Below are 20241 nucleotides of genomic sequence, written 5' to 3' on the forward strand. Positions count from 1 at the left end.
TGGACGAAGAAGAAAAAATCTTAGGTGATGAGTCTCTTAAAAAGCATGCTTTAAACACTTATTTAAGCAGTAAAATTAGTTACAACAGAACAACACCTGATGTTCGAAGTCCTAAATGTAAATCCAAGATATTTGATGGTGTTCTTCCAACTGTGAGTGTAATAATTATATTTCACAATGAACCATATTCAGTATTAATGAGAACGATATGGAGTGTGTTGAATACATCACCTAGCAACATTTTAAAAGAAATAATTTTAGTGGATGATGCAAGCACTGATACAGAATTGCAAGGCAAACTTAGTTATTATATTAAGACAAGATTTTCTAAAAATTTACTCAAACTTATTCGATTAGAAAACAGATCAGGTCTTATCCGAGCAAGATTAGCTGGAGCAAGATTAGCCCGAGAAGAAGTTATTATATTTCTTGATGCCCATTGTGAAGCTGTCACTCAGTGGTTGGAACCTCTAGTTCATCGGATTCGAGAATCCCCAACAAGTGTGCTTGTGCCCATAATTGATGTAATAGCTTCTGATACTCTTAAATACAGCAATAATGGAGACTTTTTCCAAGTAGGAGGTTTTTCTTGGAATGGTCATTTCACATGGATTGACATTCCTGATAGAGAAGTAAGACGAATAAGAAAATTAGAGAATAGTAAAAAGAGCAAGTCTGATGATCGTCATGGAATTACATCCCCCACTTTTTCTCCAACTATGGCAGGTGGTCTTCTAGCGATTTCAAGAAAATATTTCTGGGAAATAGGTTCATATGATGAACAAATGGATGGTTGGGGTGGTGAGAACTTAGAAATGTCTTTTAGAATTTGGCAATGTGGGGGTACAATAGAGACTATCCCTTGTTCTAGGGTTGGACATATATTTAGAGATTTTCATCCTTATCAATTTCCAAATGACAAAGACACGCATGGAATAAATACAGCTCGACTTGCTTTGGTTTGGATGGATGAATATTCTGATTTGTATTTCTTACATAGACCAGATTTGCGGTATCATCCAGATATTGGGGATTTAACACATAGAAAAACTTTACGAAAAAAATTAAAATGTAAGTCATTTAAATGGTATTTGAAAAATGTCTATCCAGATTTATTTGTTCCAACAGAGCATTCGAAATATTATGGTATGCTGATGAACAATGCTATGCAGTTGTGCTTAGATAATTTACAACATAGTTCTGATAGCATATTTAAAATGGGTGTTTATACTTGTCATAATACTGTTAAACCTAGTCAGATGATTGCTCTAACACACAAAGGAATTTTAAGAACTTTTGAGAGCTGTGCTAATATCAAAAGCAGTGCTGATGATAATGAACATAAAGTCACAATGTCTCCCTGCATGAGTCGTGATAGAGATCAAAAATGGGAGTATACGAAAGACAAACAAATTCGAAATATAGCTTCAAATTTATGCCTTGATGCCGGACGATTAAAATCCCAAGACTTTGTATATGCAGCTAAATGTACCGATTCAAAAACCCAAAAATGGGTATTTGAATTGACAACTTTATAATTTTATTGGTGATAGATAATTTGATAATAAAGTTTTATAAAGAAATTTAAAGCATTCTTCTTGTAATTTGATTTTCAGATCGTTATTCATCTGTTTATGTTTAGTTATTAAATGCAAAATGAGTAGTTCATATTTCTTGCTGCCTACATCCAGTATAAATTTCGTTTTTCTATTCTCAATTGGCATCCTAAATTCTTCTATCGAATTGTATTCACATTACACTAATTTTTAATATTATATATTAATACTATAGAATTATAGTATTAATATATATTACTTTTTTTCAATGATGTGTAATATTTTTGGAGAACATAAAAACAGATTCGGATACATAAAATATTGTTTCCAACTAAAAAGCGCATAGATTAAATGTATTCGGATTATTAGTGAAACAAATGCCTTAAATAACAAATGATTTACTAAAATATTAGTTTTATATTACACTTTTTTTTTGATTTTATATACTTTAGACAATTTTGTTCAGATATCAAAATGGAGCGAGCATTTGAAAACGATAACGTTTTCAAAAACGTTGTGCAAGAAATATGTAGAGAATGCATCGCTAGAAATTTGGAGGTTGAAGAATCATTAGTCCAACAAGTAACAAAGTTATTCGCTTTGGATATCGATATGGGAATTTCATCCGAGGGCGTGGTAAAGAGAGACACATTGGAATTATTTGTAAATCATGTGGTTAGTAAATTAGCTATTCCAGATGACGAATCTCCGCAAATGTCCACGTTAAAAATGCAATTGAATTGCAAAGAATTCTGCAATACCATAAGTGAGTCAATAAAAATGCATAATGAATCATTAAGTAATTACTTATATCCTTTAACACGCGAAATTATAAATGAGACTTTAAACGTAACAAATAATAATAAAGAATCTCTTGAACAATTTCGAAGAAAATTAGCCGTTCATATTTTGCTTGAATCGCAAATGGGTCATCCATCCCGCATGGATGTTTTTAATGAAGGATTAACAGCCTTGAGCAGCATAGCAAGCTTGGCTGATATTGCTTCTTTCCTAGAATCAGACGAAACTCAAAAAATTCGTTATATACATGAATTGACCCACTTGGTGTCAGGAATACGGTTATTGAACAAGGAATTTGGCAGAAGTTCTGGTTCGGGAATCCTCGATGTGCCTTCTGAGCTGGATTCAGCGTTCGCAAAATCTAAGACATTACTCAATAATTCATTAGGTGAACTTCAAGATATATTGGACTCGCATACAACGGCTATTCTTTACTCTACTGAAATAGATGATAGAAGACTATTAGTAAATTTTAGAGTGCAACCTAATTTATCTCTAACAGATATCGAAAACACGCGTGATCGTCTTATATTGCAAAGGCAGTATGAAATATTTCTGAAAAGATTAAAATTGCGCCTTGAACAAGTAGGTGAAAACATACAAAATAGCTTGCTTAAATATAAACAAAATTTGTTGACTGCAATACAAGTCGTGGATAAGAAAAATGCTTTAATCATTTCTACCGTATATCCTTTGTTTTACAATATAGCGTCCTCGTGGTTTGATCTTCAAAATCAATTATTTATAATTATGGAAACTAATGAAATATGTTTAAAATTAAAATCAGTTTCCAACCTGATGGTTGCCAAAGTTCCAATAATGCATGCAATGCTAGGTGACAAACCTATTTATACACGAAATGAGTGGTTGCAGAAAATGCCAAAAGAAAATATAGATTTAACAGATTTCAAATGTATATTATTAAACTACGATGAAGTGTCCCAAAAAGAAGATTTTTATTTAAAATTTAATGGATTTTGTATTTGGTATCTGGTTCATTGTCGGGGTGTTTTGATTCCTGCAAACCCGGAACTGGGTGTGCTGGAACATCGTTCAGAATACTACGCTTTTAGTACCCGGCAAGCAATTGAAGCATTTGGTAGGACTCCCGACAGGTATTTGTACAGCGCCTTAGAAGTAATACGTGGTAAGCCAGAATTGGTTGGTTTATTCGAAATACAAGAGCTTATATTGAACATGAGTGACCATGCACTGAGATTATGTCAAGAACTAGCTCCAAAACCAGATCACAAAGAACTAAGAGACGTAGAAATACAAACTGTGACTCATCTATACGAAACGAGGATAGTTAAAAAATACAAATGGAATGTATGGGATATGCGTCGGGAGGCGATACAGCTGGCCAATTTAAGCCGAGGAAAATCGAAATCTATGCAAACGTTGAGAACATATTCGAAAGTAGGCGTAGCACTGCAAACGACTTTCTTAAAGAATACTTCCATGCAGACAACAAGAGAAAACTACACCAATACACCGACGCCTCTCAATTATAAATCTGGTTTGAGGGCCAAACGAGACCAATTGAATCTAATGGTAGATTGCACGAGACCAGTACATGAGGACTACTACACGTGCACCAAGTACAACACGATTTTATTTGATACTCCATTTCCAGAAGATAAAGAACCTGAGTGTACAAATGATGATGGTAATAAATTTTGCCTCAAAGTATGTCACGGGAAAAATAATCGTTTAACAAATAGAAGAAAATCAACCAATTAAGATAATTGATTGACTCAAAACCTAATATCTTGATTTATATTTAAAATTAATGCAAAAATTGTTTTTATAATATGAATTTAATCATAAATTTAATCATAAATGTATGTTTTATGCTTAAAAATAAACTTAAATCGTCGTTATGCGGTCTAATATCACATAAATACGGATTTTTGCTTACAAAAAGTAAATATGTCTCCAAAATACAAAATTACTTTATTGATGGAACTCAAAAATCTATACATATGTGTAATACTCACAATTTTAACTACTAATATAAAATTTGATAAATATTTTGTACTGATTTAATTTAAAAATTTGCTTATGGCTTTTATATCGTAATAAATTTAAGCGCAAAGTGTTTATATTTTCGTGCATTACTTTTATCATTCGAATATTATAAACATAATATCAATTTAGTAATCAATAATAATTTTACATATTATTGTCTTTATATAACTTCTGTGACACTATATATTTATATAAATTATAACAGTTATTCTTAAATAATCAGGTAAAAGAAATTTCTAACAAGCGACTATAAAATTAACTTAAGTACTTATATATTTACCTATATAATAAATAAAAATATCACATTATTTTCTATTTGGGAACATTCGTTCAATTCTAGCTTTTCGGCCGTTCGGCAACTTTGGAATTGCGTCCGGTCTCTTTGTAGTCTTTGCACGCTGTTCTATTGCCATTCTGCGATAAAATCAATTAAAATATGAAATTATTTAAAAACAATGATTCAACAAAACTATGTTCATTCTATTCCGTGTTTTTGGTAAGTGTAATTTTAAAATTATGCAAGGATATTCGTAAGAAATCATTGTTCAGCTTGTTTTGTATTATTTTTTACTTTAGAATAGTAATAGAATTTCTCTAATAAGTATATGTATTTTATCTAATTAAATCTTATTTCATATATCATTATTATTTATGATCAGTACTCAAGATAAAAATAATGATGAATATAAAATACTTTTACGCGCTAGAAATACATTGATCATAAAATTTCAGAGGATTTTGAGATTGAGTATGGCGATAAATATTTGGAAAAATATATATCACAATGTAATGAAATTGCTCAAAAATCTTGAAATCTGTAGCTTAACTTACTTTAATTTTAATCGTTTCTGCTGTTCTTTTTTCCAAATTTGCTCAAAATCTTTACAAAATGGAATCCACAGTGAAAAAAATTCGTTGGTGGGACAGCTTTCCAGCGGCCCCGTCTTTGGTTTGAAGGAAAAAAAGCACATTGTTTTTATAAATTTATTTTTTATGTCTTGCATGGAAGTTCTTTCGTTGTTTATAGTTTCATTCGCGTTTTGAATAAAGCTTTCCATTTTATCTTTAAATGGTTGTATATTTTCCGGCGATGAATTGTCTAATACTTTCTGTGTTCTCTTGGTACAAGCTGCGAATAAAAACTATGGCAGTTGATGATTTTAATTAAAAAAAATATTATTATGATGACGATCTTTACTCACCATCTAATTTAACTTTAAGTTGATCTATAACTTTAGCTAAGTTTTCAAAATCTACTTCAGCTGCCCTGCTTACGTCCCATGTATTTGGAATTGGCAGGGCCACATTCCACGCCTCTTCTTTGGATTCGTCCATATATGTTTCCACAATAAAATGTAACAACGTTATCTACATTAATTCATAATTAATGAAGCAATAATCTAATAAGGTTCAAATGTGTGATATTACAAAAATAACTTACTTGATTGTCTTTTGATTTTACATCCTTAAGTTTGGCCAAAATTTCCAATCCGAATCCATCAGCTTGCCCCCTCGTTCTATTACCGCCATTCATAACATTCCCTAATTTTAATATTATGCCAAATACTTGTTTCAATTCCTTTCCATTAAGCATTATCTAAAATTGAATATAATTTAATTTTCAAGTTCATTATAATATAATGACTAAATTATAAATTACCTCGCATAAACTTTTTAAATTGGAGAGCGTATTGGATAATGTTGCAACACTATCTTCGAACTCGACTTGAAACATAAAACATGAAATTCTTTCCGCAAAACATTGGATTTCTGATAAATCATACAGAAATTGTTCAGGTTTATCTAAAGGTTCTTCTTTATTATTTGAAACATGCTCTTTAATCATAGACAATTCCTCAGGAGTAGCTCTCTGCAATAAAACAAATAGAGAAATAATTTTATTATTCATTCATATTACAAATCTTTTATTGCTTCGTAAGTTACTTACCGCTTCGTAAATTTGCTGCAGAGCTTCCAAATTAACTACAGATGTATCAAAATTATAAACTGCGTTTTCAATTTCAGCAAAATCGACATGCAAACTATGTGCCAATATACCAACATTTTGAGACCTTTTGCTATCCAAAATCTTGACGGCAACATTTTTCTTTGGTTTTTCAACTTTTTTAACTGGCGCTTTCTTAGTCACAACTTGTCGCGAAAATAAATTCATAAATTTTTGCAAATTACTAATGTTTGCCTCCTCCAAATCCTTTAATAATAAAATTTTATGAGAAAAAGTGAATACGTTTGCAAATATGCAAAAATTTTAAATTTTTATCATTTTGATTTGCTCAAGACATAAAATTTTTTGGCGAGCTTTCCGCCAATATACTGATGAATATTAAAATAAATATGCCATCATAAATGGTAACACTATTAAAACTAGTTTTAAATCGGCCTTTACAATTTAAATAGTATTTTTCTTTTCTTGAAATTTTCAAAATTTTTATTTCTCATATATATTTTATATTTACTAATTAAATACATTCATATTTTACCTGCCATAAATCTTCCTTTTTAATCTCTGTGGCTGCGACCGGAGCAGGTTTCGAAGTTATAATTCTTGTCCAATACAGCGGTTTCATTGGAACCGGAGGATTAATTGGAGGTTTTCTTAAGCCTGTTTCATTGATAATTAGTTAAATCATTGACTTTAAATAATTTGAACAAACTTTCTAGCAAATTCTTTTAATATACTTGAATATGTGCAAACATGCGAGTATAGAGTAAGAAGCAGATATTGCTTGGAGCCATTACGGTAGTCATAATTTCAACAAAAACCAACTCTAAGAATTTTATTATATTCGTAATAAACCATCATGCATTATTTGTCAAATAAATACTTACAATAGTTATTATTAGGCCATCATAATTCATATGGTAGGATGTGTCATAAAAATGTAACAGAAATAAATAAATACAAGTGAAATATAATAGTAAATAATTTGTAAAGAATAAACTAAAATTACATCTTCTAAATATAAGCAAAACTTACAAAACTGTGTAATGAAATGCTCATGATATTTACACATATGCTTACGTAAGTCATAAATAATATCAAAATAAATTTGAATATGTTCAATATGTATATCTTTCGATATAAAAAATAACCCGAACTCAAATTAAACATAATAGAACAGAAGGAAATAAAAGCAACTGTCACCTAAATTAAAATTAGCGTGTCCCATTGTATGTTGTGCATATTGATAACTCTGGGACTCACTTGCCCTCTGCGCATCGTTCCAACCGCCTGGAGGCGGTGTCGGAAATGGCATCGGTGCCTGCGGCGGAGGTGGTGGACCGACACCAGCCATCGGAGGTGGCGGAGGACCTCCCATAGGAGGTGGCGGCGGAGGCAGTCCCATTCCCGACATTGGTGGCGGCGGAGGTCCCATGCCAGGCATTGGCGGCGGCGGAGGTCCCATACCAGGCATCGGCGGCGGCGGAGGTCCCATACCAGGCATCGGCGGAGGTGGAGGGCCCATACCGGGCATCGGCGGAGGCGGAGGGCCCATACCGGGCATCGGCGGAGGCGGAGGACCCATGCCGGGCATCGGCGGAGGTGGAGGACCCATACCGGGCATCGGCGGAGGCGGAGGACCCATACCGGGCATAGGAGGCGGCGGGGGACCCATACCAGGCATTGGCGGCGGCGGAGGACCCATACCAGGCATTGGCGGTGGTGGAGGACCCATTCCAGGCATTGGCGGAGGCGGTGGAGGTCCCATTCCAAGCATCGGCGGGGGTGGAGGTGGTGGTCCCACTCCAGAAGTCACAATTTCTGGCATCGGAGGCGCTGGGGGCGTAATTTCTGGCATGGGCGGCGGTGGAGGTGGAGGTATAGGTGTTGAAGGTCCTATTGCATCCGCGGATGATGACGGGCCGATTGGAGGTCTTGATTCTGTTCCATTCATAGGAAATTGTTGAACTTTTATAGGCACAACAGGAGACAAAGTTGCATTTTCTGAAAATTATTACAATTTAGCCATTTTAATTATTCAGTTATACATAATATGAATAAATTAAATGATAAATCAAAATGTTAGAACAAGAATTTCATGAATTGAGAATTCCCTAATCAGAAGTATGGTGCTTGAGATGTTATTAGCATAATATACTAATTAATAAAATGGCATACACCAAAAATTTTGAGCGTTAAGTGTTGAAGAGTTAAAAAATTAGCAACACTTCATTAGCAGACGTGCTAATGGCGATAATCAACAGCTAATTATAAACGTCCATGAAGTACGTGGGTGATAAACATCTATATAATAATATGACATTATTAGCCAAATGAAAAACTTACAAATTTAGATTTTTTATATTTAAATGTAAATATGAAATATTTTTACCTTCAGGCCTATTTGCAGTTCCTGTCTTTTTTGAAACATTTTCAGAATCTTGTATTCTTATTTGATCAGTCTTCTCATTTGAGGATGTATTTTTATTTGTGATTTTGGAGGAGTTTTCCGAGGTGTTCACTTTGGGTGAATTTATTGAAGTTTCAGTCATCTTTTTGCGATCACTTGTTTTATTATCAATATTTTCTGCAGGTGGTGTTACATGAAAGGTTTTTGTAACAACTTTTAAGTCACATAAATTAGTGCTGTTTGTGCGCCTTGATATTTTCACAGGCGATGTTATGGAATCTTCACCAGCGCTACCAAGCTGCAGACTAGAGTCAGCCACAGTTTTTATAGGCGGTGGAGTCTTATAAGCATTTGCTGACGTGAGATCGTTGATACTTATAAAAGTCCTGGATTCTTGTAATTCTTTTCTGAGTTGAGAAACTGTTTCTTCTAATTCACTTATGCGAGAATCTTTCTCGAAAATCTTTTTCGACCAACTATCATCTGGGCTTTTTGGTTCTTTAGGAGTGCTGACAGATGATCGAGGTAGGCGGCTTCCAAAATTTTTAGGTGTAGCTATTAATGAATCTTGGGTGTTGTTAGCAGTCACATAAAGTTCGGTATCATTCTTTGTAGATGTAAGATCTGGATTCTTTTGGGGAGTCTTGTCTTTCAAGCGCCCTGGCGTGGTTGACGCAGCTGGTTTCTGCTTGGATTCTGAATGGTTCCAGTAGTACATCAGATCTGGCTGTAGGGCAGTATGATATGGTGGCTCTTTTTATAAGAAATTTAATTGACCAAAATTTATACATTTATATTTATTACTGACGAAAAAATGCTATTTCATATATAGCAGTTTATATAATTGTCCTCAAAGCTTAGAAACAAAGTATGACAGAAATGATTTACATTAGAAATTGATGAAATCCATGGAGGACATTGAAGATTGAATTAAATAAATTAATATCAAACCATGCAAGGAAAATAAAAATAATAATGTTATTGATTAAATTATTGATTGAATAAATAAAGAAAAACTATAGTCTAGCAAATAATATTCTTTACATTTACGAATAACTTAGATACAGATCTGTAGTAATTTTTTGGTAAACAAATAAATTAAGCTTGTGGTATTTCAGTCTTCAATTTTGCTTTAATTTTATTTAATCGAAATCACAATATTGTTATGTGAACAAACAAATAATATTGCAAGATTTTTCTAACACAGAGCCAAAAAACAATTAATGCCTGATATCTCTATTTTTATTGACAAAAATAAACTCACTCGGAACTGTGCGTCCAGAGGTTCTTGTGGTCCTGCAATTTGCTTCAGTACGCCGGCCGCGAGTAGACAATTGCAGCATCCGACCATTATTTGTCTCAGATCCTGAACCAACTTGGCTGATTCGGCCTGATTGTGTTTTCCATTCTGATAACTTTTCGTCGGGCTGACCAGATGACCTTTTTGGTTGCGGGAATTTGCGACGACCTGCTGCGTTTGGTCCGCGGTCGCGTTCGACACTAACCAATTGACGAGCATCTGACCTGCAATAGGACGTTGATATGGATTATGCATGTATATTACGAGAAGGCGATAATAAACAAAGGTTTTCAAGCGGTGGCGATGAAGGATACACGGAAATAAATATAATATAAACCGAGATTGAAAGCTCGATATACAAACATTTTTTTAATAATGAGAGAACGACAGATATAAGAGCCGATTGCTACACACATTACCCTGAAAATTTTGAAATATATTGAGAAAGGTCAGAGATTTATCGTTATCTTTACTTAACTTTTTATGGTTTATTAGGATATAAGTTTTCAAAAAGCTTTTCCAGAAATTTTAATGGTTTGCTAAAGGTGTTTTTGATTCTGTATTTTATACATTATTTTCAATTAAGAGCAACATAAATTCACATTCCTTAATAAATTTTACATTTCTGCTAAAGCAGATTGAAAATAGGTGAAATTTTTACAATCTTGATTGATGAAAAATCATAATGTATCATAGTAGTTGCTAAAATACAAATGCAATTCATTTATAATTGGAGATTCACTGGTATTTTTTAACATGTTTCTCGAGGGAATTATATCTATTTGAATGGGATGCCTGCTAATGTTTCTCCAATAACGTTTACAGACGTATATATGATCATTATAGAAAAAAATGTAATATTTTATAAAGTGCACAATAATTTCAAATAAGTAGCCTTAGATTTCGAATATATTATTCAAAATACTAATACACCATCGTGTTTCAACTACTATCAAATATCGAAACTAAGAAATTTTCAATCTGCTACTTTTAAATAGACCCCGCAAATAAATTTATCCAAGAAAAAAAGAAACTCATTACCATTATTTTATTTTTATTTAGATTTTTTACTATCAGAGCGTGACCAGACGCCGTGCGTGACATAATCGAAGAATTTTCAATTTCTAATTATAGTTTTATTGCAAATAAGTCCAGAATATGTTCATGCCCATATAAGAATGACGAATTTATTGGCATTCGCATATTTCTTTTGCCTTCGTTCATAAACAATCGTAAATTCAGAGTAATGGGTAGTAAAAGGCAACTCCTGCACCACACGTATTGATCAGAGTAACAACTAACAATAAGAGCAAAAATCCATGAGAATGTTCGATTACTAGAAGTTTTTTAAAAAACAAATTATTATAGCACATACAAGTTATATTTAGTATATACTATATTACCAGTCGTGTTTGCAAATTTTATATATTTTGTTCCTATATTTTTTATGTTTCAAACTGCAATAGTTTCGAAAATTATGTGGTCCTACAGGAACTTGCTATACTTATAAATTGATATATTTACTGATGTCTTATTGATTAAGTTGATTATTTACACTTATCGGAAAGTTCTTACACAGCTTGTGTTAAGACAAAATGCCACTCACACTTAGTATAAAATTCAAAAATATGCTAAGATATTTTAGATTCTAACAAACAGCACAACAGCTCATAGGATTGTTTTATTTTCTCATTGCTATTAAATTACTAAAAAAATAGATTCGTTTTTACAGATATAAGCTACTTATACGATTGAAGAAATGTGAATTTGTACATAATTGTGTTTATATATATATATATATATATATATACATATATGTATGTATTTTTTTTTAAATAATAATTTAAGCAACCAGATCATGAGCAAATAACTATTTAATACAAACCTGGAATTCGAATTTGAATTAATTATATCACCATTCCTACGATTATTTTTATGATTTGACAACTTTCGTTTATCCATATTAAATTTTTTATAAATTAACTACTATTTTACTTAAATTCAAAAAACAACACCGACCACAACCTCTTGCTTTCATTCACAATAGTTAAATGTTAAAATTCCAGTTAGAAGAATCATGCATAGTGGTGGGAATTGTATAAATTTTCGATTAAACATGTGCTAATTAAATTAAAAGTGAAATGGTAAATGATAGTTAATGTAAATATTAACGTCATATTTTTATAATATTTGACCATGTTAATTATTAATTACACGATGGTTCTGTACGTTCAATTCATGTAGCATCACTTTTTGTAAAGTTTATATATATTTTTGTAAAGTACTTCATATGGACATGAAGACATCACAGTTGCATGTGAGTGCAAATAATTTTCAATCATAGTATTTAACTTTTGAATATGATGGTAAAGTTATTATTAGATAGATTAAAAATTAACATATAAAGATCAAAGAATTTATAATTGAATATTGCTGTATTACAATGTTATATTGAATAATGAAGTAAGCCCTTTTAATATATCATTTTTATTTTTTTTAGCAATCAGAACTCGAATTCTTATTCCGTAGTGTTCTATAATTTGCTGTGATTTATTTTTTAACAATGTTATAATAAGCAATCCAAAGGTTGAATATTCTTTTTTTTCACATATTGACAATATTATTATATGTCTAATAGTTATGTGATATATTACCACCGAAAGGCTATTTTTGTGCATATTTACACCTATATTTTCAAGTCAAAACCCATATCATTACTGATTGGTACCTGGTTGTTTGTACGTTGAACCTAGTGTTCGCAATTTTTACATGTGAAAACCATATTTTCAAAAATCAAAACTAGTGGGGTCAATGACATCGTGCCTTAAGGGAAATTCCTGGAATTTCCCGTACAGTAATTAAAAATTTTGGTACGGAATCCAAAAAAAAATTGTACAAAATGTGTACACTTTATTAAAATCTATATAAAATATCTGATAATTTGATGTACATGTGTCCAATAAACATTTTTGACCGGCAAATGACATTTTTTTAAACTTATTTTTATTGAGAGTCCTTAACCGCTGGACTTGCGTTCCCAAAAATTTAGTCAGTTCTTCATCTTGTCAATACAAGTAAAACGTTTTTTGAATTATTAAAATCGCACGCTCCGTTCTCTTAAAAACTGAGTTAACTTTTTGGCACTTTTTGCCCCGTATCTTCGGAACGGCTAGACCTGCCTTTGCCAAAAACTAGTCAGCACGACTCCTTATCAATCGAATCGATTTTTTTTTGAATTATTCAAATCGGTTGATCGGTGTTCCCGAAATCGTCGACGAAAACTTGTATCCGCACACAAACACACATACGCACACACATACATTTTTTCTAAGGTATGCCAAAATGTTGAAAAACCTTTGAAACGCAAAGATATATAAAAATGTTCATTTTCGATTTTTTTGCGATTACTATAACTTACCCTACGGGAAGTTAATTAAAGGGTTTTTAAAAATCATAGCAAAAGCCAATAAAAAGTAATCAATTTCTTGTTTTTTCTCTTATACACAGCACTACTTGTCTTATCATCGTGAAAAATTTATCTTGCCGTGGTACATATTATACATGAGCTAGGTACATAAACAATAAAATATCAAATATGATATGTTATCAACAAGATAAAATCTTACGCAAAATAGATTTCAATATATTAAATTTTGTATAAAATATTAAGCGACAACTATGATTAACTTACACCTAATCCAATGGCGAGTGTGTTCAAATAAATATATAAATTGATAGAAAAAATTCTATAAAGTATTAAACAGAATTAATTAATTTTGTTTTAAGCCCATAAATGACTGAATTTAGTTTTTTATTTCTTAAATTAAATCCGAGTGGATAAACTAAAGATTTATTGGATATGATACCTTCAAATTTTTCGCAAGACCTAAGGTCCAATTTGTCGGGAACTAATCTTGTTTTAGCGACCTTAGACTCGGTGGTTGCTCGGTCTAAGGTCAGCGATGCTACCTTTCGCAAAACATTTGAGGAATTGTCTCCAAAACCCTGTTCTCCGCCAACTGATGCATGCCTTTTCACTTCTTTAGTTGTATCTAGAGGAAAAAAACATTTGTTAAAAATAATATAATAAAGCAAAAATAATGCAAGAAACCAAAGTTACATTATAGTATCAATTATTATCATATTTTTGTTTAAAAGTGTATTTGTGTGTGTAAGTGGGCACAATTTTAACCATTTTCCGAGGTTTCCCAAATATAGCTAAACCGATTTAAAATTTTAAAAGCCACTCGATGAAACTCTATAAGAAATTATTGTTTTTATTAGTTTTTTGCGATGATCGTCCGAGCCATTTCTTTGAAACCAATTTTGATAATCCAAAAACTGTTTAACATAATCAGTTGAGACAATCATGTAAAAACCCGCCGTGCTGAATCTTCACAATTTATTGTTGAAAAGGCTTTTTTGTTGATTTTAATTAAACTTTCATAGCGATAAGTTTTATGTTCTAAAATAAATATAAAATATTATAGGTCTATAAAAAGTGATTTAATTATACACATTAATAAACTTCATTTAGAAAAAATAGTGAAAATGTTATCAATATTTTCTTGACAAAATAGCAGTTACACGAGTTTTATTTTATTAATATAGCAGGAAGATCATTTAGCTGCACATTATATAGATCATTAATATATTGTTACCAAATTGTAACTGGAATTTATTAATTATGTTAATTACTATATTAAATTTCACATTACATTTATAAATATGATTTACAAATATCATAGAAATCGCTGAAAACAATATTTTATCATCTCAATCATAATAACTTTAGAAATATGTCAACAATATTGAGATGTAATTATCACAAATTACTCTGTATAAACAAAATTATACGGTGACTCAATGTTTAACTTTCTATTTTCTTAAAATGTCTTGTTTGAACAGGTATATGAATCATAAATCAGCTTGATAAAATTTCATAATAATACCTACTTGTGATTTACAAAATAAACACGGTAGTATCGTAATCCTTTATAACGAGTCAATAAATACCTAAACAATGGTTTTGCATTGATTCAGAATGATTATAAACCAAAACCTAATATTTAAAACAATGGTTTTGCATTGATTCGGAATAATTATAAACCTAATATATAAAACAGATTTTTAAAAATCCTGTATTTTATAAAATTCTGCTAGCTAAATTAAATAATTTCTGCTGTAAATTTTTATAAAAAAATCTATGATCAGATTCTCGGTCCAGCGTACATACTTTTCTTATTATTAGTATTTAAAATCTGGAATGGGGTACCACTAATGGATTTCGTTGAATTTCCAAATTTGGTTTAAGTTTTTGTGCTTATTTTTATATATCTAATAATATTATCATATCTATGAAAAATGGAAAAACAATTCTACATATGTTTCTGATGTAAACATGTATAAAAATATAGTTCATCTCTGTATAGGGTCACCAGCATAAAATATTCAATGCGCTTTCGAGTGTGTTTCCGTTTTTACTCCAACCGTGAAAAACAGTAAGGAGAGGCAATCATTTCATTAAATGGAAATAATAAAATAGAAAATATATTTTGAAAAAAAAAAACAAGATCAAATTAAATTTCCAAATATCACTTAGAAACTATAATTAAACGATGTAATAATAATAACATTGAAGATTCTAGAACAGATTCAATAGTTCAAAATAGTCTGTTGCAATATTTAATTTTTTTTAGGTTATGATTGCAAAATAATATTTACATACATATATATATATATATATATATATATATATATATAAATATAATATCGATTATTGTTATTATAGCGCGCAACATTTAATTATAATAGTTTATAATTTATTATAATGAAATATAATTCGGTATTTGTTTAATTAAAAACAAATTTCGATTATCGCTGTTAGTTAATAAAATACTATGTAAATAAAATAAATGCTGTCATCGTGCAGTTTTGATAAACTCATTTTGATAGCAAAATTAATGTAGATTACATGGAAATGTTTGTTTATAGAATATTGAACGACCTGACTTATTGATAAATTTTGACAAAAATCGAACAGCGGCGTACTCCAAAAAATATACAAGCTTGAAAACATAAAATTATATTATAAATAATCTGTAATTAATAAATAAATTATAAATAAATAGAAAAAATATAAATGCAAAGAAAATAATTGAAAATTGACTTTATAGAAATCGATCAGCAATTGAAAATTATCACTATTATAATCTAAACTCCCGTCAAATATAATGATTAAAAATACTAAACACATAATAATTATATATGTATATATATATATATATATATATATATATACGTATATATATATATATGTTTAATTTGAGTTTAATATTCGGGCGTAACATCAATAAAAATATTATTTTTATTGATGTTACCCGAATATTAATCAAATTAAACATATATATCAACATCAAATTCAAGAATATTCAAATATATATATATATATATATATATATATATATATATATATATATTAAATAATTAGCAGCCCAGTCGAATTAAAAAAAAAGGTTAAAAGAAAAACATTCTTTATTAATTTACGTTTAGACTCATGATGTGTGTCATCATTCAGCAAGTTTAAAATATATTTGACATGTATTTCTTCATTCAAGATTTAAAAATATTTTTTAAAAACTAAAATTAATGTTTTAAGTTTTTGTTTTCTCCTGATTTGGTATATATATTTTTTCTCGATATAGATATTCCTTCAGATATTCATATATTTATAAAAATGATGGGAAATTTTTACCTTATGTATAATATTTGCAATATAATAAATACATTACTCATAACGAATAAACACAAGTATTCGCACTTCGCGAACTATGTGATCAAATCTTTTGAATTAAAGCTGTTAATCAATAAGTTGATTAATTAAAACAAATAATTTCTATTAATTAAAATATATAAATATGTACTTATTGCGTATTATTATGTGTATTATTTTAATAAATACTAGATTCAATTTATAATTTTCTCATTTATGTGGACCGTGGTTCCGCACATTGAGTATACATGTATTTATTTATATGTAAATATAGTAAATATTTACAAAATAGTAAATGCATTACTCATAACGAATAAAAATAATTATTGAATATTATGGTGATACACAAAGAAGTATTGTTTGTAAAATCCATTGCATTAAAGTTGTTAAAAATTGATTAATTAAAATAATTTTGCCTAACTAATATATAAAAATATCTTATGTATAGAATCAAGCTTAAGCTGAATAGTGCAACAAATATTATTATGTTCAATTTATATTTTTTTCATTTTAGTGGATCGTGGTTCACAGATTGAGCAATGGAATAAATTTGTGCAGATAATAAACAAAAAATTAATTATCATTACATAAATGACACTGACCTGGTGCAGTACTACTGCTGTCTGATAATTTCGTCGAAGTTAATTCAACTTTTTTATGTCTCGAGACAGTAAACGGTGCAGAAAAATTTTTGGTGTTTTCCTTTGAGTCAGTACTCAAATGAGATTCCAACAAACTACTTTTCTCTGATTTTTCATTGGCACCTAAAATGCCCACTTTATTCCGTCTCATTGTTTCTTCCGGATTTAAATTAAGCACTATCTGTCCATCGTCAACACTTTCACGAGAATAATAACACTGATTAATTTCGGCTTCGAATCCTACAGGTGTTTGAGGATCGGTGAAAATGGAATCGGAACTCGATTCGTCAGTTGTAGGTGTTTGTTTTATATTAGTGCCACAATATTTTCCGACTTCTTTCCACGAATCTGTCACAATAAATCCAGTGTTTTCAATAGTTTTTTCATCTTTCGATGCCGGATCGTCCGCTTCTTTCCCTTCGCTGTCTTTGCTCGTAACACCAACACATTCAAAAGAGACTTCTTGTGCGTGTGTTGACCCTGCAGACTGAACCGTTATCCGCTCGGGTGCGTCCGCGCTGGCTTCGGCCTCCGAGACCAGACTCACGAACGATTGTTGCGACTTTTTCGATAATATCGTTTTTTGACTTTCTTTGGCGGGAGATTTTTTATTAAAGGTCTTCATAAGACCCTTACCACGTGATTGGGCCCTTGCCCCCTTTTGGCCTTTCGAATCGCTTTGCAAATTACCCATTTTAACTCTTAACACTGAACACAATTAGAAATTTATAAAAACAATATAACAATTTAATTTTATATAAAAAACAAGTCGTATTATAACATTACTATAGAAATATCTTGTATCACCATACCTTATTAATTTATAACAAATTATATAATTTATCGCAAAACGCAAACTACAAACGAAAACACCAAAACATAAGAATTCGTATCTCCTTCTGCATTCGCAAATAACACATTTAACCTTTTTCTCTAATAATTAGATTGTGCATCATCTTGACATGTTTTTAGTAGTATCACAGTGATTTGTGCGCTATTAACTTTATAATAATAAAAACCTCAAAATTCTTATCTTTTATATTACACCATCTGCTATTTAATTATTCGAATTACTTTAATTTGCATCCGTTTTTCTGAATGGCCAAGTCCAGAAAGTTTGTTTATTTATAATCACTTAGGTACAATATTTAAATACGCATAAAAATTAACTACAAATTTTGAATAATATTTAATGATACTTCACATTTTTTTGTAAATTTTGACACTTCTTTGACACTTTGTTTCGGGTTGTTAGGGGTTGGGGGGTGTTTTTGTACTTGGTTACAGGGCGTACATGCGCCTGCGCAGGAGGTATGAAATCAATGGATTCAAATATTGCTAATTTTATCAAGGATTGTAACTTTGGTAGAAACTAAAATATTTGAAATAGATGGAGTCATTATTTATACATGTTTTTATGATTAAATTATCAATATTTCAATTCAATTATTTTCATTTCAATTATGATTAAATTATCAAAATTCTGCTAATAGGAACATATTTTTCTTATTTAGATAAATTTTATTTATTCGAGTGGATTATTAATTTAATACATATTTTAATTTTATGATACAGTTTTTTATAACTTTTCAGAACTATTTGTTTTTAAGTTGTATCGTGCGCACCTTATTACTAGAACGACGTTGATAGAATGCAATCCATCGATACTGAAAGCCATTAGAAAGCAGCAAATGACTATTTACATGTAGAAACATACTGTTATCTATATCTCATGATGTAAATACTGCTTGATACCAGGCTGACCGAGGCGGGTATCGAACGTAGCTTAACTATTATTTATTAGGAAACCATATTAGTGGATGTTTATATAATATAGTAAAAATTCACAACTTCAAAAAATTTTTTTTTTAATTTCTGTTTTATTCAGCAATCAGAAATAAAACAGAGTTGAAAAAAAATATTGAAGTTGTGATTAAACTTCAAAAATGAGTATTTTATATAATTTGAGACATATACTAGATTTTCTGTGGTATCTTATTTTACTGCACAAGCCCTTAAAAAATATTAATATAACGAGAATAAATAAATAAACATAATTATAATATGTAAATGAAAAGTCAACTATTATTTTTAGTATATAATAAAATTTCTTTATTTACATCAAAAAATGCATAATTCAGGCATACAATGTTTCATCCTAAATATAAAAACAATTACATTGTAAATGCATTCACACATATTCTTGACAGAAATAAACATATTGAATATCTAAATAAGTATAAAATTTATATTTAAGTAGTTCCTTAAGTAACCTAATCATATTTAATAATAACAAAGATCATTTAATCATTAGCAGCTGTGATCGATAGTTTCATCCTTTTCGTTTTATTCCTAAGATTTTGATAAAATTTAAGGCTGAAAATTTATAGACAATATTAAGTTTGCTTATTGAAATTTTTCATTATCTTCACACAAAATGCAATATTTACTAAACATATGAATAATTCGTTAAAAATTGTTTGAAACATAAAAATCTTAAATTAAATACATATTTACAAATATCGAAATAATCTTATATTTATCTTATTAATAATTTAAATTACTCATTTTTTATGAGATTAAAAAAAATATATTGTTGATTTTCTGAGATCTAAATCGATATAATTCATCATCTTACTCTCAATAAATTATGGACAATCAATATTTGAAACTATCACTTAATTTATGGTAAATACTCTGATCAATCAAACATTTCAAAGTAATTAACATTTATATTTACAGAGTAAACTTTTTTGTGAGGTGCTAT

General features: G+C 30.0%; 3 protein-coding genes across 3 annotated transcripts in view; 2 read left to right on the forward strand and 1 right to left on the reverse strand.

Annotated features, from left to right (window-relative positions):
* Nucleotides 1-1583, forward strand: part of LOC113381652 (polypeptide N-acetylgalactosaminyltransferase 1-like) — a 9604-nt gene extending 8021 nt beyond the window's left edge. Inside the window, exon 3 of the mRNA XM_026620422.1 lies at nucleotides 10-1583. Within this exon, the coding sequence (XP_026476207.1) occupies nucleotides 10-1538 (1529 nt within the window). The 3' untranslated portion in view covers nucleotides 1539-1583. The remainder of the gene's footprint in view (nucleotides 1-9) is intronic.
* Nucleotides 1584-2030: 447 nt separating this feature from the next.
* LOC113381665 (cilia- and flagella-associated protein 206-like) lies at nucleotides 2031-4100 on the forward strand. The gene is made up of 2 exons (XM_026620427.1): nucleotides 2031-2946; nucleotides 3145-4100. The coding sequence occupies exons 1-2, from the start codon at nucleotides 2031-2033 to the stop codon at nucleotides 4098-4100; spliced, it is 1872 nt and encodes a 623-aa protein (XP_026476212.1).
* A 450-nt stretch (nucleotides 4101-4550) lies between these two features.
* On the reverse strand, nucleotides 4551-18168 carry LOC113381678 (formin-2-like). Its single transcript, XM_026620433.1, has 12 exons — nucleotides 17436-18168; nucleotides 13928-14113; nucleotides 10026-10285; nucleotides 8744-9488; nucleotides 7555-8355; nucleotides 6890-7011; nucleotides 6337-6600; nucleotides 6049-6258; nucleotides 5830-5985; nucleotides 5591-5756; nucleotides 5220-5517; nucleotides 4551-4802 (listed from the first exon to the last, which is right to left on the reverse strand). The coding sequence occupies exons 1-12, from the start codon at nucleotides 18166-18168 to the stop codon at nucleotides 4694-4696; spliced, it is 4050 nt and encodes a 1349-aa protein (XP_026476218.1). The 3' UTR covers nucleotides 4551-4693.
* Between the last annotated feature and the right edge of the window lie 2073 nt (nucleotides 18169-20241).

This window comes from Ctenocephalides felis, unplaced genomic scaffold (assembly GCF_003426905.1).
Source record: "Ctenocephalides felis isolate EL2017-DRISC unplaced genomic scaffold, ASM342690v1 CF-g0.4_SCAFFOLD_00845, whole genome shotgun sequence".
Lineage (NCBI taxonomy): Eukaryota > Metazoa > Arthropoda > Insecta > Siphonaptera > Pulicidae > Ctenocephalides > Ctenocephalides felis.

Excerpts from the sequence above, each read along its gene's own strand:
- LOC113381665 (XM_026620427.1), top strand. The coding sequence starts at position 2,031 with ATGGAGCGAGCATTTGAAAACGATAACGTTTTCAAAAACGTTGTGCAA. Across the intron at positions 2,947-3,144 it reads ATTGCGCCTTGAACAAGTAG|TTTCCAACCTGATGGTTGCC; the intron begins GTGAAAACATAC and ends AATTAAAATCAG.
- LOC113381678 (XM_026620433.1), bottom strand. The coding sequence starts at position 18,168 with ATGGGTAATTTGCAAAGCGATTCGAAAGGCCAAAAGGGGGCAAGGGCC. Across the intron at positions 6,601-6,889 it reads AAAAGGAAGATTTATGGCAG|GATTTGGAGGAGGCAAACAT; the intron begins GTAAAATATGAA and ends TTATTATTAAAG. Across the intron at positions 5,518-5,590 it reads ACTTAAAGTTAAATTAGATG|CTTGTACCAAGAGAACACAG; the intron begins GTGAGTAAAGAT and ends TTTTATTCGCAG.